The sequence below is a fragment of the Stomoxys calcitrans genome, chromosome 1, assembly GCF_963082655.1.
Source record: "Stomoxys calcitrans chromosome 1, idStoCalc2.1, whole genome shotgun sequence".
NCBI lineage: Eukaryota > Metazoa > Arthropoda > Insecta > Diptera > Muscidae > Stomoxys > Stomoxys calcitrans.
In genome coordinates, this window is record NC_081552.1 from 155,258,409 (window position 1) to 155,278,412 (window position 20,004).

General features: G+C 40.0%; 1 protein-coding gene and 1 long non-coding RNA gene across 9 annotated transcripts in view; one reads left to right on the plus strand and one right to left on the minus strand.

Moving 5' to 3' along the window:
* The window catches only part of LOC106089411 (GATOR complex protein Iml1), a 130,668-nt gene that overhangs the window by 98,366 nt on the left and 12,298 nt on the right, over positions 1 to 20,004 (minus strand). For all 8 annotated transcript variants that reach the window (XM_059360110.1, XM_059360108.1, XM_059360105.1 and 5 more), the window contains exons 3-7: positions 2,539 to 3,258; positions 2,229 to 2,474; positions 2,038 to 2,153; positions 1,797 to 1,968; positions 1,561 to 1,737 (exon numbers count right to left, since the gene is read on the minus strand). In XM_059360110.1, coding sequence (XP_059216093.1) covers positions 1,561 to 1,737; positions 1,797 to 1,968; positions 2,038 to 2,153; positions 2,229 to 2,474; positions 2,539 to 3,258 — 1,431 coding nt within the window. The remainder of the gene's footprint in view (positions 1 to 1,560; positions 1,738 to 1,796; positions 1,969 to 2,037; positions 2,154 to 2,228; positions 2,475 to 2,538; positions 3,259 to 20,004) is intronic.
* LOC131994032 (uncharacterized) lies at positions 3,213 to 3,895 on the plus strand. Its single transcript, XR_009396387.1, has 2 exons — positions 3,213 to 3,292; positions 3,514 to 3,895. It is a non-coding gene; the product is annotated as an uncharacterized LOC131994032 (long non-coding RNA).

Consider the following 20,004-nt stretch of genomic DNA (forward strand, 5'->3'; position numbering starts at 1 on the left):
TTTAATGGGAATGGGCAATTTTTATCAATTTTTTTTTATTGTTCGGAGAATTTTCTAACCTTCCAATGGAATAATCAGATTTGCAATTGGTAAAGAAATAGTGCCACAATTCCAAATATGCCGACGATACCTTCGCTGAAATCTTTAAAAAAAAAAAAACAATTTGTAACTTTAATATCTCGTAAAAAGTTATAGATATTCCAGACATCTATGCATGTTTTTTTAGGATTTTAGGAGCTCTATCTATTGCAAAAATAAATAAGTGCCTATTTGTCATCACTTCAACATTTGAAATGGAAGAGGTGACCTACATTCACGGCCCATATCAACCTCTTGACCCACTAGGGTCTCCAAATTTTGCATGATTACTGGAAATCATTTCCACATTCTCTATGTCAAGTTTCGTGTAGATATTTTTATCCGTTCAAAAGTTATAGAATTATTCCAAGGATTTTTCGACTGTGGGACATGTCCTCCAAACATTTATTACCTTTTAAAAAATTGGGGCAACCAAACTTTTTTGTATTATGTAAAGGGGCATTCAAAGAGCGTATTTTAAAAATATGGCGAGGGTTATTTTTTTTTATTTTCCACTTGAAAAATACGTACTTTTTAAATATTGATTTACCCGGTGAAGCCCCATGAAATAATTATTTTTTGTTTTTGATAATTCTGCACTTATTGAGCATTTCCTTTCATAGACAAAATAAAAAATGACAATTCCTTAATTAGTTTACGAAATATAACACTTCAAATCGGACAAAAATATCTTAAAATTGTTTTTTTTGAAAATCGAAAAAGATCAACTTTGATCTCCCAAACTAAAATTCTGACATTTTTGTGGGTAGCATTTTTGGAATCGCTAGAATGTTTTACATAAGAAAGATACTTTCTAAATTTCGCACATGAAAATTTTATTTTTGCCACTTGCTTCCTCTGATTGCGCCATAGTGCGTCGATGGCGGTGTCGGAAAGGCAGATAAAGTCTCATCTCTGTTGCTCACACTAATACTTACGACATTTGCCAGGTCATCAGCCATGTAAAATTTCTGTACTACGTTGTGATGTCCTGCGGCACGCCGCTCGGACTCCGCTTTAATAAGTAGTTCTATTATAATTAAGCTAAAGCTTGAGGTGGGAGGGACTCATTACAATAAGCATATCCCCAACATACCTAATGGAATGCTCGTTGACAAATTATTCATTTGACGCCATAAAATAAATATCGTCGAGGCCAAACATTATCTTAATTAAGACGTTTAACACATGAATGCAACAGTTTTATTGAGAGAGCCAGAGCAATACATGTAATTGTGGATGTTTGGTCATGGCAACCTATGCCAAACCGCTTAGTTTGTACAGCATGTCACGATGCAGTGCGGATGATAGCATAGCACAACATAGCAATGATTGTTGATAGATGGCTTCAAGAAACAAAAATGTGGCAATTGCAGATCTTAATTCCATAGAATTTATAGAAAAAATGGTTTGGACACCAGGCGTTTACACAATTTACAATATATATATTGACCATTTGTAATACTAGAATGTGTGACGTACCTTTGGGAAAATATGTGTCCAACGACGACGATTCGATGTTAATTTAATAGTTACATGAGATGGATCAAATGGATTTATTAGGGATCGACCAGGTCGCACTATTGGTGCTATGGAAACAATTGATCGCCTGGCATTTTTTTCCGAAGCTAGAGATTCGGAAAGGTTTGAAACATCGCTCTGGAAAAGATGAACAGTAGTAATGCTGTACAAGATCAGACATATGTTTTCATTTTTACCATCGCTGCTAGGATTCCCGAGGTACCATGGTGTATATCTGGATCTGACATTTTTCGTCTTAAGCTTGGCAATTTCGTTGGAGTCAGATTCTCCCAATCGTTATTTTGGTAGGCATATGTTTCGAAACTAGGCACTGATGTTTTTTTAGCTCTGACAACTCTTTGCAAGGAACTGTAAAAGATTATTAGAGTGATATTTATTTTTTTTTATTTAAGAACTACACCTGATTCTTTTATTTACCAAGTTCCCTGAGCTGGAGGTAATTGAAATATTTGGTCATCATAAGCTTCATAATCAAATAATGAATTATGAATGTATTCCGATTGGTTGCAACTCAAAAAATTATTTTCATTGTCCTGTTAGTTAGGAAACATTGAAAACAGTCATCCAGATATCAAATAGTGAAAACTTAAGCTTATTTGTATACTTACACCCTTATTATCCATATTGGTGGTAATTTTGCAAATCATTGGTGGTAATTTTATACGCGGAATAAAGTTGGAATATGCAATCTTTTTATTTGTTGAATAGAAACTTAAGTTAATCCAGTGAGGCAAGGAATAGTCGTCAGCAGACGTAACCGAAGTATCTTTATTATGAAACTTTAGCAAAGGAACTGCGTGCAAGGGTTGTTCTCCCACGCACACCAAATCACTGCCTACACCATTATCAATAACCTGGAAATAACATAAATAAATTCTGTTCGTTTTACAGGTTTTGAGGAGAACACCGTAAGCATACCCTTTGTTTAGTTATGTTGGTTAGTTCTCGATCAACCTCAAAGACACCAACTCCAGGCGTTATAACGACTGACAGTTGGCCCGTGCGGTCAAATGTTCGATCAAGGTAATGTTTTTCAAAAGTATTCAATGAAATGTTTAACACCTCCAAAAAATTACCCTGTGCTGCTGTAGAATTATAAGCTGGTGGTATTTTCACTCCCTCGCGCGCATGATAATTGAGAACTGTAGATTGGTATGAGGTGAACAGTTTCCTCAGCTGGCTTAAAACTGTGCACCAATCATCATTTCGTTCATTCTGTATAGCCACGCGGTAGAAATCTTCGTAAAAGCGTCCTTTATAATCCATTTGCAAACATTCTTGCATATATTCGGGAAACTCGTCCAGCGATTTAGCCGAGTAAAAAGTTCTTGAAAATAACACTATAGTAACCTCGTGATTACTACCTAACTTTTTCCACTTGTGAAATAGTTCAGTAAGAAACCCATTGACAGCCTTTTCAAAATACAAATCGCCATGAATATCAAAATCCCACATTTCGGAAGACATTTGCAGAAATAAATAGACCATTGAAGTGCTACTGCGGAATACAATTTTGGTATCTTCCGTTATAACGCCGCACGATACACGCTCTCCTTGGGACCACATTTCGTATACTTGACAACGGATCTGCATGTCATTGTAATCAATCTTTTTATTTATATAAACACATGTATTGGTCTGAAATGAAATAAAGTGAAATGAAATATTATCAGTAAGTACACAATCACGCTATCATTTACTGAGATTATGTATATGAAATGCATTATAAAATTATATTTATTTCCGGATCGGGTCAGAGATCCGGAGCGGTTAACTTTTTTCCGCTCCGCTCCCGCTCCTTTATATTTAGATTGACAATTTATTTTTAAATTTTCTTCTAATACACACCGTGCCCTATGAAGTGATATATTATTTTTGTCTTTACGTTTACAGCATCAACTTCGATCCAATTCAACTTCGATTATACATATGGATCTTTACCCCCGTCTATATCGGACTATACCAATATAAAGCCCCCATATAAACCGATCTCCCGAATTGATCGATCTTGAGTCTCTAGAGGGCGCAGTTTTTATATGATTTGGCTGGAATTTTTCAAACGGATTTCTTTTATGACCTCCAACATTTTCGTTAAATATAGTCTAAATCGATCCATTACCGTTTATAGCCCCCATATAAACCGGATGAAAATTTGCCTCATTTCTCCTGCACAATTATTATTTGATTTGATTGAAATTTTGCATAATGATTTCTTCTATAAACTGCAACATCCATGCCAAGTATGGTCTGAATCCGTGCCTATTGCTCCTATATATCATCCGACTTTACTTTTTAAACCATACTTACACATGGAGCAAATCTTGATTTGCGACGAGTTTTGAGGAAATTTGCAGCAAATCTCCTTCGAAATTGCAATGCAATAATGCGTTTGTATTGAATACCGCTTATTATCGGTAGTTTTGGGCAGCACTTTTTCTCAACATTTGACAATTTCTTATTGAAATTATAAAATTTTATAGTCAAAAAAAAAAAAAAAAAAAAACTTTTCGCCAATTTAATTGCTGACCGCAATATAAAAGCTGAGCACAATCAAACTGCAGATCACAATAAAAACGTTGTCAAAAACATCCCTGCTGACAAATGAATCGTATTGTAAACGGGTTTTGGAAATACCGGAAGCAGTACCAACCAATATTTATTTACAGTTAGTGGCAGTCGTCCAACAACAAAATATTGAGTGCACTAGCTGTCAAAATCAGTGATTAGTGCAACTCTGATTTTGAAAATACTACTAGATCGCGTCATTTTTCGTTGTTTGTGTATGCTAAAGTTCTTAACTATAACACACACACACACAAACAACTACGCGAGAAAAAATTGTACTCAGCTATTAACCGTACACTTCCTGATAATTATGCCATGGTACAACCATATTTTAAAAAATATGGTTTGCTCTTTGGATACCCACCACCATGGACATAATTATGTCCTATTTTATTATAAACCTACTATATCTATAATAATGTCCCAGTATGGGCCGATTTGGATCATATTTGGTTCAGGTACCGATAAGTTTATATAAGTCACAGGATTTTATGGCTTAAGATCCCAGATCGGTCCATATGGCAGCTATATCCACTGCTCTAAATTTCAGCGAATTACAAAAATACGACTTTTTATGGGCTTAAGAACCAAAATCGGTAGATCTGCAAGTTTTTTGCTTTAAAACCTATTATCTCAAAAAAGTAATCGGCGAAAAATATCGCGAAAAACTAATATAGTACCAGCCTTTAACCGACAAAACTAACAAATTTGTATGACGGCATAAAACAAATAAACATATGTTTCTTGTTTTCTTTGCATATTTTTCTAAACACATCAAAATCAGCCTCGAATAACAGAACATGGGTAAAAAAATGTGCGGATTTCAGAAACGATCTGGAAATGGAAATGGTCGAAGGTAAGAACATGATTATTTTTGCAGAGGAAAGCACAAGAACCACCGTCAAGAAAAAATCATCTAGATATTGCAAAAGGGTTTGTTAAAGGGGACAAGGTTGTGGAGGAAGAGCTGTGGAAGGAATTAAGCGGACAAATTAAAACGGCAGGTCCTCTAACTGAAGATGTATCTAATTGGAAAAAGGATTGTTAATGGAATATTACTGTGGCAGTGATTTTTATTAAATGCAGCATCAGTTTTTCACTAAACACGTCAAAGTCAGTTGTTCTTTGATTTTACATCGAAAGTGGACTTCCCCTTAAATAACAGAACATTGGTAAAACAAGTAAAGGCCTTCTAAGTTCGGCCGGGCTGAATCTTGGGAACAAACCGCCACCATAGATTCTGCTAAAAACTTATACAAAATAAATTTAGTTGGCATAATTTTATTCCACATACCAAACTTCTGTCAAACCAGCAAAAATTAAAGCTTCTAGGAACAGTACAAGGATAATCGAGAGGTTTATATGGGAGATATAGACCGATTTGGACCGTATTTGGCATAGTTGTTGGAAGACATAACAGAACACTATGTGCAACGATCCCTTGGCAGCCGATTGTACGTACCGGATTGACCCGATGGAGTCCTCCATCGGCAAGGGCTGCCGCCTCAGTGTACAACACAGCGCTATAACAACAACAACTATGTGCAAAATTTTAACTAAATCGACGAAAATTTGCGGCTTCTATGGCTTAAATGTAGAATCATGAGATCGGTTTATATGGGAGCTATATCCGGTTGTAGACCGATTTGGACCGTACTTGGCACAGTTTTTGGATGTCGTAACGGAACACTATCTGCAAAATTTTAGCCAAGTCGAACAAAAATTGCGGCTTCCAGAGGCTCAAGAAGTCAAACCGGGAAATCGGTTTATATGGCAGCTATATCCAAATGTGAACCGATATAGCCTATTTGCAATCCCCAACGACCTACATCAATATTAAGTAACTATGCAAAATTTCAAGCGGCTATCGGCTACCGTCCCGCTATCGTAATTTCGACAGAGGGACGGTCGGACAGACATGGTTAGATCGATTGAGAATGTCAAGACGATCAAGAATATATATGCTTTATGGGGTCTTAGATCAATATTTCGAGGTGTTACAAACGGAATGACTAGATTAGTATACCCCCTTCCTATGATGGTGGGTATAAAAATGTGCGTATTTCAAAAGCGATGTGGAAATAATAATGGTCGAAAATAAGACCGGTTGGGCAATTGTTTTGTTTTAGATATATTAAGCAAAAATTTCCATTTATTTGATTAATTTTGTGAAATTTTAATTTAAAAAATGATTCTTTTCCAGTAGTCGGCATTGCTTTCCAATATTCGGCATGACATGTTCCTTAAATTGGTATATCGTATTTTGGTAAAGAAAATATTAATTAATTATGAAAGTTATTGAAAAAAAAAAATACAAACAGCAAGGAAAAAAAACAAAAACTAGATACCCACAACCATTTCTCATCTGGAGTTCGGTATAAATAATAACTATATTCAACTAAGATTCAGTGTGGACCGTATTGGAAATGGACATACAAAAGTCAATACTAAACAATTAGTCAAATTTCAGGGAAATAGCGATCATTGTAGCGACAGGAACACTAGGAGGTCAGTGGGCAACCCATTTTTATAGAGCTCGGTTTTAGCGTCGCCATAGAATAGATTGACGTTGCCAAAGGGTGACTTGGGGATATCGGTAACCGAGCAACGGTTCTGATTGTTTTTGAATTGGCAAAATCCAGACATTTCTTGGTTTTCTTTCATATCAAATGGGGACACAAATCTTCCAGCGGTGTCACCTTTGCAGCTACCTTTAACATCCGTTCAATCCGATCGTGAGAAGACGAGGCTATTACTGAAAGAAAGTAAGAAGGAGGTCGGTATAGCTATTGGTTTCATGACGAGACACATGGGACAATCGGTACGGCAAGTGATAGCTAGCGGAGGGTATGTGGGGAAAATTGTAGCTATTGGAGCATTTCCTATGTCACTGCTGGGTTTCGCGTCTGACAGATACCGGCACTTAAGTGGGGACACTATACCAGACGTAAACCAATTTAGGGGAGTGGTATGGAAAACAATTAAGGATTTTGTAAGAAGCACGGAATTTCTAACTTAGATTTTCTTTTTTGATGCCGATTACTGGCTTAGGTGTATGTCCATAGTGGTATGGAGCAGATTAATGTCTTTTCAACCTAAACAAACCTTAACATCCATTGTTGTTGTAGCAGTTTATTGTGTTCTATCTTTCGTCTGCTTGATTATGTTGAGTGTCAAGACCTAGGAACTCTGCGACTAAGATGTGGTGCGTCCACAGGGATCTGGGTCTGAGTCGAGTGGGTCTGGCCGAGCAGTTAAACAGGTTACGTGTATCGCGCGGTCCCTGGTTACAATCGGGACGACATACATCTTGCACGTAGGCATCAATCCTAGCTCTGTGGGAATTAAGGCGGCTGCATCTGCCGGAACGTAATTGAACCAGAACTAGTCTGGTTTGCCGGGGGAGGTCGATTTCTTCGGGTGCAATGGCTGGCGGTCATTCTCCAAGGCCTACATTCACCCGGTAGTCAATTACCGCATCTGCTACCGTCTCTGCATGTATCTTGTTTAGACCCGCTTGATATGCCGCTTGATCTAGAGGTTCTCTCTTGTAGCGCTGAACCTCACGCTCTAGATCATGTAGATCTACCTTAAGGCTTCTGGGCGGTGGATATCTATCTACAAGATGATGATTTGGATGGTTTCTGCGATAACAGTCCAAAAGGTATTGCTTGGAAAGCATGTAGTTATGTCTTCGCACTGGTAGGATCTTTATCTCCTGATGGAGGTGGTCCACATAAGAACTGAGGAGACAGCCCGTCGCAGTTCGGAGGGCGGCATTCTGCAAATGCAAATTTTGCCCATGAACATTCCACTAAGGTCAGGGACGGCATTCTGACATATCTGAATATTATTCCACTGCGTGTCACAAAGTTGACGAGACCACACTGGCGCTGCATTACTTACCACAGACCAGCCAATTGCTTTGTGCGTGGTCAACAAGGTCTCTTTGCCTGCACCCGGCAAGTGCCGCCGACAAGTGACTTGAGTACCTTGTTTCTACTTTTGACTTTATTGCAAATTGATGTGGCATGTGGGGAGAATGTGTGTGGGAGCTGTCAAATGTGACGCCAAGTATTTGGGACACTTGATGGTCGAAATCATTTCGTCATCGACCATCACAGTCAGCTCAGTATTCACCTCACGCACATTTGTAGTGAACAATGTGGCTGAAGATTTGGTGGCGGATATCTTCAGATTTCTTGCAGCGAAATATGAGGCAAGTTCGTTGAGGTAGACGTTCAACCTATCGCAGATGTCAACAATGGGTGTGGGGCCTGATGCCATGATCGTACAATCGTCCGGATATGATACGATCTCTATGCTGTCTGGGGGGATGGAATGGAGGATAGGTAGAGGTTAAACAGTGCCGGAGATATCACCCCACCTTGGGAGCTCCCTGTTTCACTCTACGGTGGTTCGACTTCTTATCCCTAATTTCTACAAATGACTAGCGACCACACAGATAATTCGCGACCCAACATTTCAAGCCTGGCTGGAGGGACGTGTTGGCGATATCCTCAAATAATTTGGCATGGCTGACCGTGTCGAATGAGAATGGAATGGAAATTCTCATACGAGGCTCGGGAGGAGTAATGCCTCAAGCGTCTTTGCCACTGGTGAGAGAAGGGAGATCGGTCTGTACGACTCCCCCAAACTCAGGTCTTTTCCAGGCTTCAGTAGCGGGATCACTCTGCCCATTTTCCAGACATCGGGAACTATAAGAGCGTTCAAAGACAGGTTGAGGACAGTGGAAAGGTACTCAACTCCAGGTGAATCCAGATTCTTCAACATCAATGTAGAGATTCCGTCGGGGCCCAACGCCTTAGATGTTTTGTTGGCTGCTGCGTTAATGATGTCTCGGAATTTCCTCTCGGCCACAGCACATCAAAGGGGGGTGGCAGTTCACTGAAGCTTTCAATCTGCTCTGCCACGCTGGTCGTTACCTAGGGCAGAATGCCATGACGTGTGATGCGCATTAAAGTCCCCTAGAACCAGACGATTATGGCCAGATAGCAACCCACTTATGTCGGCGTTCTAAGCCTGGCCATTAATCGGGACACAGCTACCAACCGGCGGTATGCACACGTTGTATTGCTCTATCTCGGCAGTACCAGACCTGACTGCTATACCCATGCATTCCATGTAGGGGTCACTAGCGTCATGCGCAGGCGAGATACGTCTATACTGCACGGAATGGTTTATTACGAAGGCCAATCCCCCACCTCCATTCCTTGAGCGATCCTTACGTAGCACATTGTAACCGTGACAACTGTTCAAGCTGCAGGTGTTGGTTAGCTTTGTCTCCTGGATCGCTGCGACCAAAATGCTCTTCCGACTCATAAAGTCCACGATCTCATCGATCTTGCCACGAAGTCCGTTGCAGTTTAACCGCAAGAACGATACACTTCCCGGCACTGGCCTTGCAATATTTAGGTTAGGATGCTGCCGTTGCGTAAATTGCCGTACGGGAGAGGTCGGGGGGGTCACATAGTCCGACGACGAGGACGCCGAAGGCGACGACGGCGACGCTTGTGACCCACTGCTGGCTATGTTCGCACAGCACCTAACGACATAGCCAGTATGACTATACTCCCGTAGCGAAGTTAGGCCAGAGCAAGAACGGAAATGTACCCACTCCAAGCACCGGTTACACCTCACCGACACCGACCGATGATGAAGGCGGTTCTGGCAAACCGAACAGAACCTGGGTCCGGGGTCCTTTTCAATCCTGGCACGGACCAGAAGCGTACGGAGAAGGCACTCCGGGATGTGCCTCTCCCATGACGAAAAAGACGAACACGTACACTGAGGCGGCAGCCCTTGCCGATGAGGATTCCATCGGGTCAATCCGGTGCGTACAACCGGATGCCATGGGATAACATCCGTTAAACGTAGTGAGCTGAAATGTGCCACGCGTTCACCTATAGAACGACTAAAAAAAAGATAGGTTGGGGCGTCGGGTTAGTAGCCCAACACCCAGAAAACTTGAAGAGATTACTTTGAAAAAACGATGAGATTAAAAACGGATCCCCCTATGTTGACGACCCACGTAAACGCTTTAAGGACCATGATTTGCGTATCTGCACCTGGAATGTCCGAACTCTTTATAGAGAGGGTGCAGTGTACGCACTGGCGGATGTATTGAAGAAGTACATGGCAGACATTACTGCCGTACAGGAAGTGCAATAGCTAGGGAAGAGCTTCACAACAACACCCGAGTGTTGACGCCCTATATTATACCTGCCATGAGACAAGGCATGAGTTTGGCTGTGGATTTGTGGTTAGGCGGAGAATGAAACACTTTGTCTCCAGGTTTACTCCGGTGGATGAGAGGCTAGCCACATTCCGCATAAAGGGCAAATTCTTTAACATCAGACTTATTTGCGCCCATTCCCCGACGGAACACAAGGACGAACATAACAAGGATATTTTTTACGAGCGACTAGAAAGAGAATATGACCGCTGTCCACCCATGATATCAAAATCGTTCTGGATGATTTTAATGCGAAAATACTTACTTTACTTGGCTATGACAGAAAATTTGTTCCACTAACCGAACGTAGAATAGCGTTCCAAGCGCCTCGATCTTTGCGCTCATTTTATAATCTCTGACACCAAGTTTCGAGGTGTCTCCCACCACTTGATCTTTCCATCGGGCTTTTGGGCGTCCCGGTTTGCGTGTAGCATCGTGTTTGCCTTCAAAAGACTTAGCTAATGTAGCCGTTGTATTTTGATACGTGTAACTATGCTATCGTCGCCATACGACGCCTATATCCTCCAACTTTTCTTTGAAATAAACAATTTGAACACAAAAAAATTTAATTTCACTGCTTATATACAAATAAAAACAACAGAGCAACTACAAAAAAGTGTTTGCCGAAAAAGCTTATTTTTAGCAACTGCTATGGGCAACTTCAGTTTAAAGTTGCCATCCGTAATGCAAATTTGTCAACTGAAAACGCAACTGAACTTAGGTTGCCATCGACAATCGACCCATTAGTCATTCCGTTTGAAACCCATCGAAATATACATTTTCGACCCTAAAATATACATTCTAATTGTCGTAACAATTCTAAGACGATTTAACGATGCCCTCGTGTCTTTCCGCCCGTTTGTATGCCTATATGTCAAAAACTAAGATATTGAGCTGAAATTTGAGACTGACCCACATTTTTTTTTACACAGGTTAAGTTCTTGAATGAGCCAAATCAGACTATATTTGGATATAGCTTTTTTCGATTTTATCCCATTGTGGATCGTTCTATATGATCCACAATGGGATAAAATCGAAAAAAGTTCTAAAAATATGCCATTTGAGAACGGATAGAGATAAATTTTTGAAATGGCAGATCCCCAAAGTTATTTCGAAAAATTGTTTGGGTCTGAAACCCATAACAGCCGTATTTATTATCCGATTTCGCTGAAAATGGAACAATGAGATATTGACCATATTCCGATTGAGTATGGCCAATATCGGACTATATAAACCGATCTGCTGATTTGAGATTTTGAGCCCATAGAAGGCGCATTTGTTACCCGTTTTTTTCTGAAAATTGGTACTTGAGTTGAATTACATGGACAAATGCATATCAATGAGCGCTGTTCGATTCAAGTTTAAACTCAATGATAAGGAGCTTTCTTATCATTCCCGAGTCCGAATGGCGTGCTGCGGTGCGACACCTCCTTGGGGAAATGTTTTTACATGGCAAAGTACCTCACAAATGTAGCCAGCTTTCGTAAGGGGATAACCACCGCTGAAAAATTTTCTGATGTTCACGCCGCGATTCGAATCCAGGAGTTCCGCGTCATAGGCGAACATGCTAACTTCTGCGCCATGGTGGCCTTGAGTTGCATTAGGCCCCTCGATACCTGTGCCGAGTATGGTTAACATCGAATTGTTTTTGGATTTATATGGTGTGTTGTATTAGACCGAACTCGCTTAACCGCTTCATAAAAAAAGTCGTTATAGGCGCTCGCTTTTTCAGCACCACCAAGAATGAGTGTCCCATTTTCGTTTCTTACATCATAGTTTCCGTTAGAAGTTTTTCCCATTTCCACGTCGTGTAATTGACCTTTTGTAATAATTTTTCAATAAAATGTTTTTGGAATGTTTAAAAATTCCATTAATTTTCCTTATTTTCTCCTACAACGTTTGCTTAAATGTAAATTTTTGCCTTTTTTTTATAACACATGCTTCAATGGCAATAAATGTCATAAATTCAATAAATAAATGCCATCTAGCGCTGAGGTATATAGAAATTTATGATAAAGAATAAAGAAAAAAAATTTTCAGTCATCCATGGCGATAATTTTTTATGGATATATCTGGGGATAGCATCCTTAAAACACGAAATGAAAGCTTCATACTGTTTTGATGGTTCACGAACTCCAATATCTTTATCAATTTCTCTAAATAATTGCCAGATTTTTCGTAGTCAATTCTCATACCATTTTCCTCAAGCTTCCTACTCCATATCATCTTAGTTTTCAGTATGTAGCTCATATAGTTGTGATCTGTTAACGTTTTTTCAGCCGAACACATCGTTATTAAATCTTTTAAATTTTCAAATACAACATCGATGAAAGTTTTACTAACTGGCCTGGCAACTAGATTGTAATTGTATGTTATACTCCTTAAACAATTTTTTCTAATACAGCCACATGTGGATGATTACACATTAATAAGATCCAAAGGTTTTCCATTCCATTTAGCATCTGGTAGCAAAATAACGATAATCTCCAAAAAGTGAATGCTGTAGATATATACATATCGATCGGTATCTTTGGGAGAAAAGATATTTTCGTTTGATAAGTTAGAAAAAACCGGATCTAACAATTTAACATGCATATTACGTACGTTGTTAAGTTGTATTAGACACGATTCAGGTAAAGTACAAAAAAGTCTTCATAGGCACCCAATTTAAAAGGAATAAGTAAATTATCCACAGAATTCGTTGACCAGAATACGTTTGGAATGTTAAATTCGCCAAAAACTAAGAAAATGTCATTTGATATCAGTCTGCCTCAAATACTGGTAATGAGTCCTAGATGAGCATAGTTTACCTGAGTATACCTAGGTGTCGGAGCTAGGAGGAATATAGGAACATATAATATAGATCTCAATATCAGACAACTTTCGAGCAACGCTGATAAATTCTACGTTGCCAGGAACAAATTTATCGTACAAATAAGATGGTAACGAGCATTTAACGGAGAGCAACACTCCACCACATTTACCTGTTAGGCTATCACTTCTGTAAAATTGGAAATCATTACAAAATACTTAATAATCAAAAAAATCACAGCTCTCAATTTGGCAAAAACAACTACCTCGTACAAAGAATCGAATATTCTAAGGGGAACCACAATGTTAAGCGAGGCCTTTTCTCAAATTTAAAGATACTGCAGTCGTTCTGCCTAAACTCTGTGCACTTAGTCCTTATGTGTCACCTGCAAGACGGGACACGACGACCAATCCCATGGCAGCCGGTTGTATGTACCGGGTTGACCCTATGAATTCCTTCATCGGCAAGGGCTGCCGCCTCAGTGTACCACACACTGCTACTACAACAATAACCAAATCACAATCAACTCCAAATCGATTCCTCTCAACTACTGTATGTCCATATTGATACGATTTAGATCATTTATTAGCGATAAACCCGGGGATCGATTATATAGGAGCTGTATATAGATGTAGTTCGAAAATAGGCTCCTTTAATCGAACTGAAGATTACTATCGCTAAAAAAATAAACTGTACCAAGTTTCAGCTCTCAATTTTAAGACGTTCCAGCGTGATTGAATCATTTAAGAGGCATTTTTCGGATTTTCTCGCCATAGGCGGACAAGTAACTTCTGTGCCACGGAGGCATCCAAAATAGTAAAAATTATTTTTTTATACATAGACAGGTTAATTTTGAAGATAGGCTTCACCGGACAATATATTGACATATCTTCCCTATAGAACGAACCCGACACTCAAATCCCGACTACTGGGAAATCCAGTTTGGTATAGCGGCATAGAATAAAAAAAATACAAAACTTTTTTTTTTTAAATAATTTTTATGACAAAAATATTCTTTTGATTGTCTTTACCATTAAAGTTATTTGTGATTAAAAATGCTTCATTTTTCTACGTTTTCTTAACTTCTAAAATCGATACTTCCACTAATTATTTTCTTTAGAACAGGCACTGCCGCACTTTTTGATGACCATCCTCTCACTAAAAGCGACATTCTGATGTAATCTCAGCTTAAATAATCTAATCTCAGCTTCACAAGAAGAGCCGAGAATATTATTGACGTTTATTGACCATTTTTTAACATAGTTTTACATATTCTTAGTTATTTCAGTTTAAAAAACAAAAGTGCCAACTACTGGTACATGCCGAACCTAGGAGCACTTACCCTAATACAATAGATAGGAAAAGTTTAAGATACCACAATTCGAAGATGAATGTTAGTGTTTCAACTCCACAATTTTACGATGAATTTAGTGTTTCAACTCCATAATTCATAAGAGAAATGCCACTTGAAAACATAAAATCCTGCGCAGTACTGAAAATCCAGAAAGCCAAATTTATTTCCATTATGTTTAGCAGCTTATACCCCATTTTTTGTACAATTTTAAAGATGAGTCATATTTTCATTCCATGTTATAAAAAAAATAAATTTATTAAAAATAGTTTTCTATAGTTTTTCGGAATTTTTTACAGCAGCTTCCCATTTTTGGAATTGATAAGGTACTTCCCGTTCCTACATCTCTTAAAGTTGGTGTTGTTTACGAGATTCGTTTTCGATGCTTGCTACATGCTATTGTTGCTGTTTTGGTGCTTTGCTGTGTAGACAATAACTAATGTTTCCAAGTCTTGGATGTGTCCGGTATGCAGCAAGAATATAAGTAAAGCTGTGCGTGGTGTTGGCTGCTCCAGTTATTTTCACCCTCGATGTATTAATCCGGATCGACCTGGTGTTGCCATATGGCAACGCAAAAATACACGCAACTTTCTGACTGTTAATTTGCAACGGTTTGTCCTTATTTTGAAAATAAGCATTTTTGTTTAAGTTTATTGAGAAATTTTAGATTTTTCACCTTTTAATGTCGATAAAATTAAACACCAGGGCTGTACAGTATCTTTATTCCCACCATTCCGTTTGTAACACCTCGAAATAATGACCTGAGACCATACAAAGTATTATATATTCTTGTTCGTCTTGACATTCTGAATCGATCTAGCCATGTCCGTCCTTCTGATCGTCTGTCAAAATCACGAAAGCGTTCGAACGAATAAAGATATCCGCTTGAAATTTTGCACAAATACTTCTTATAGATGTAGGTTGTTGGGGATTCAGATTTGGATATAGCTCCAGTTTTGCACATTTGATTTGGCACTAGGACTTAGGTTCTGACTTCTAATATCTTTACTTTACTTTAATTGGCTCTGACAGAATATTTGTTCCACTAGCCGAACGTAGAATAGCGTTCCAAGCGCCTCGATCTTCTGCGCTTATTCTAAAATCTCTGACACCAAGTTTCGAAGTGTCTCCCACAACTTGATCTTTCCATCGGGCTTTTGGTCTTCCCGGTTTGCGTGTTTGCCTTCAAAAGACTTCTTTGCTGGAGCTTCTTCATCCATTCTGACAACATGACTTAGCCAACGCAGCCATTGTATTTTGATGCGTGTAACTATGCTATCGTTGTCATACAGCTCTTACTTCTCCGTTAACGCAAACTGGTCCATATATTTTACGAAGAATCTTTCTCTCAAATACTCCAAACACTGTCTCATCTGCTTTCACAAGTACCCATGCTTCAGAACCATATAACTGCACGGGTAGTATCAATGTCATGTAAAGTGCAGTCTTCGTCTGTCGAGAGGTGGCCTTGTTTCTAAACTGCTTACTTAGTCCAAAGTAGCATATGTTTGCCAGTATTATTCTTCGCTTTATCCCAAAAAGCGGCGGTGCAGAGGTAGATAAAGTAACTGACTATCTCAAAGTTATGGTTCCCAGCTTTCTCCATTTTCTTTTTTTGCTCGGTTGTGCAAGGCTTTTTGGGAGTTGAAACTATCCATTTCGTCTTATCTCCATTTACTGCCAGACCCATTTTCACTGACTCTCTTTCGATTCTTTCAAAGGCTGCAGTTACTACTTTGGGTGACCGACCTATGATATCGATATCGTCGGCATAGGCGAGTAGCATGTGTCCTCTTGTGATTAGTGTGCCTTATCTATTCACATCTGCATCTCGTATAATCTTCTCCAGCAGGATATTAAAGAGATCACACGATTGGCTGTCTCCTTGTATGAAACCTCGTTTGGTATTAAATGGTTGTGAGAGATTCTTTCCTATTCTTCCTGAGGAACGCGTATCAGCAAGTGTCATCCTGTAGAGTCTATCAATTTTGCAGGGATACCAAACTCAAACATGGCTTGAAATACCTTTGAACGTAAAGAAGTATCGAAGGCGGCTTTGTAGTCAACAAAGAGATGGTAGGTGTTAATTTGTCCTTCTCGGGTCTTTTCCAGGATTTGGCGCAGTGTGAATATCTGGTCTAGGGTGGATTTACCTGGTCTAAAGCCGCATTGATAGGGTCCAATTATCTCATTGACTTTAGGTTTAAATCTTTCACACAGATTATTATAGTATCTTGTATGCGATGGGGAGGAGACTTATTCCTCTGTAGTTGGTACATTCCGTTTTGTATCCTTTCTTGTGTACGGGACATAGTATGCTGATGTTCCAATCATCGGGTATGCGTTCTTATAGCCAGATTGCGCAGATAAACTGATGCATACACCTTATCAGCGTGTCGCCTCCGGTCTTAAATAGTTCTGCGGGTAACCCGTCGGCTCCTGCTGCCTTGTTGTTCTTTAATCGGGTTACTGCTACTTGGACCTCATTTTGACTAGGGGGTAAACATTCTATACCATCATCCGGGATTGGTTCTGCGGTATCCTCTTCGCCGCCAACATCGGACACTAGCAGTTGGGTAAAATGTTCTTTCCATATCCTCAGCATGTTGTCTGTGTCAGTTACCAGATTTCCTTCTTTGTCTCTGCAGGAGGATGTGCCTCTCGTCTTTCCATTTCCTTTTTTTTCTGCGGAATAGACGTTTCTCCTCTCTCCTTTTCTGCCGATACCTCTTCTTCATCTGGCGCGTTGCTACTGAATGCAGGGTTGCTCTATATACCGCATTCTTGGCTTCAGTAGCACTTCGATACTCTTGGTCGTACCATGGGTTTTTTGGAGGAGGCTTCCGGTACCCAAGTACGGATTTCACGGCATTTTCCATGGAGTGGGAAATAGTTTGCCACTACGTCATTATATCATCGGACCAAGGAGTGCTTTCATGAAGCAGTTGGGTCAGTCGTGTGGAGTATGCCGCTGCCATTTGATGTGTTTGCAGCTTTTCAATGTCCAGCTTCCGTGCAGTGTCAGATCGTACTTTCCTCGCCATGTTCAAACGGGTGCGAACCTTTGCTGCAACAAGGTAATGATCCGAATCTATGTTCGCTCCACGGATCGATCGTACATCTAACACGCTGGATGAATGCCTTCCACCTATCACAACGTGATCAATTTGGTTTCCCGTGTTTTGATCGGGAGACAGCCATGTGGCTTTGTGAATATTTTTATGTTGAAATCTGGTGCTACTAAATACCATGTTTTTTGCTGGGGCGAAATCTATCAGCCTCAACCCATTACTGGACGCTATCTCGTGGAGGCTAAACTTTCCGACTGTTGGACCAAAAATGTCTTCCTTCTCTATTTTCATATTAAAATCTCCCAGAACGATTTTAATATCATGGGCGAGGGAGCGGTCATATTCTCTCTCTAGGCGCACGTAGAAAATATCCTTGGTCTGCTCGTCTTTGTCTTCCGTAGGGGCATGGGCACAAATAAGGCTGATGTTGAAGAATTTGGCTTTTATGCGGATTGTGGCTAGCATCTCATCCATCGGAGTAAAGTTGAAGACAAGGTGTTTCAGTCTCCGACTAACCACAAATTCGCAGCCAAATTCATGCCTCGTGTTATGGCAGCTATAGTGTAGTTCGTCACCGTTTGGTGTTGTAGTGATGCCATTCCCAGTCCATCGCACTTCCTGTAAGGCGGTTATATCTGCCTTGTACTTTTCTAATACATCCGCCAGCGCGTATACTGCACATTCTCTATAAAGAGTGCGGACATTCCAGGTGCAGATCCGCAAATCATGGTCCTTTTTTCGTTTGCGTGGGTCGTCAACGCTGGGGGGTCCGTATTTACTATTCCTTTGTTTTTCATAGTAGTTCTATGTTTTCCGGGGGCGGGTTACTGGCCCAGCGCCCCAACCGCATGGGTTTGGTGGGATTGTATGTATCCCTCGTTGTTGCGAGCCGCTTGCTCCAAGATCCGACGCTCGCCGCCAGCCGCCCCTAACCTGGGAACAGGCGCTGATGTTGGCCATTGGTTATTTGAAGGCGCCAATAACTCGCCTTGTCATCTCGAGTATCATTGGCACTCAGTATTTAATTAAGAGCCAGTGCCACCTGACTCCTCACTGAGACTCTCCTCTCGAAAATCGCTGACTGACTTCTAATATCAGTGCTGAGTATAATCCGAATCGGTCTATAAACTGATATAGCCAAACCGATCCCCGATGAAAACTAAGGCACCTAGGGCCTCAAGAAGTCAAATCCGGGCATCGGTTTGGCTATATCAGTTTATAGACCGATTCGGTCTATTCGACTAGGCGCCATACAAACCGATCCGCAGGTTTGACTTCTTGAGCCCCTAAAGGCCTTAGTTTTCATCCGATTGGGCTGAAATTTGGCACAACGACTTCTGTTCTGACTTTCAACATCATTGCCGAGAATGATTAGAATCAGTCAATAAACTGGTATACGCCCCATATAAAGCGATTCCCGGATTTGACTTCTTAAGCCCCTAGAATCCTTAATTTTCATCTAATTTGGCTGTCACAGGCGAACATGCTAACCTCTGCGCTACGGTGGCCTCCAATGAGCTGATATATCTCCCATATTAACACCTCTCACAAATTGGCTTCATGAGTCTATAGACGGGGAAATTTTATCCGATTTGACAAAAGCGACTATGTTGATTGTTCAAAATATCCGTTTTCCACTAAATTTTTATTTACAGTCGGACCTCGATTATCCGGGAATCGATTATCCATAAACCTCCATTATCCGGGATAGACAAGAATTTTTTGTATTGTTTTCATTGCTTCGATTATCCGCAATTACCTCTATTTTCCGGGAGTATAAGCACACTTCAACATTATATTTGAATATCCAAACAAAATGAAAATAAATCGAATGTGGGAACTTCACCGTTCTCATTTTTGTGGGTATCAAAACTGTTTGTGTCTGTTTGTGGGTATCAAAACCTAAAAGACTTGGAAAACTTGTCGAACTAAGAGATCATTTAAAAACGAGTTCTTTTCCCGGCATCTCTTCTTAGGCAAAACAGGATATAAGAAAAGATTTGCTCTGCTATTAGAGCGATATCAAGATATGCTCCGGTTTGGACCACAATTAAATTATATGTTGGAGACCTGTGTAAAATGTCAGCCAATTCGAATAAGAATTACGATCTTTGTGAGCTCAAAAAGCAAAATAGAGAGATCGATTTATATGGGAGCTGTATCGGGCTATGGACCGATTCAGACAATAATAAACACGTATGTTGATGGTCATGAAAGAATCCGTCGTACAAAATTTCAGGCAAATCGGATAATAATTGCGACCTCTAGAGGCTCAAGAAGTCAAGATCCCAGATTGGTTTATATGGCAGCTATATCAGGTTATGAACCG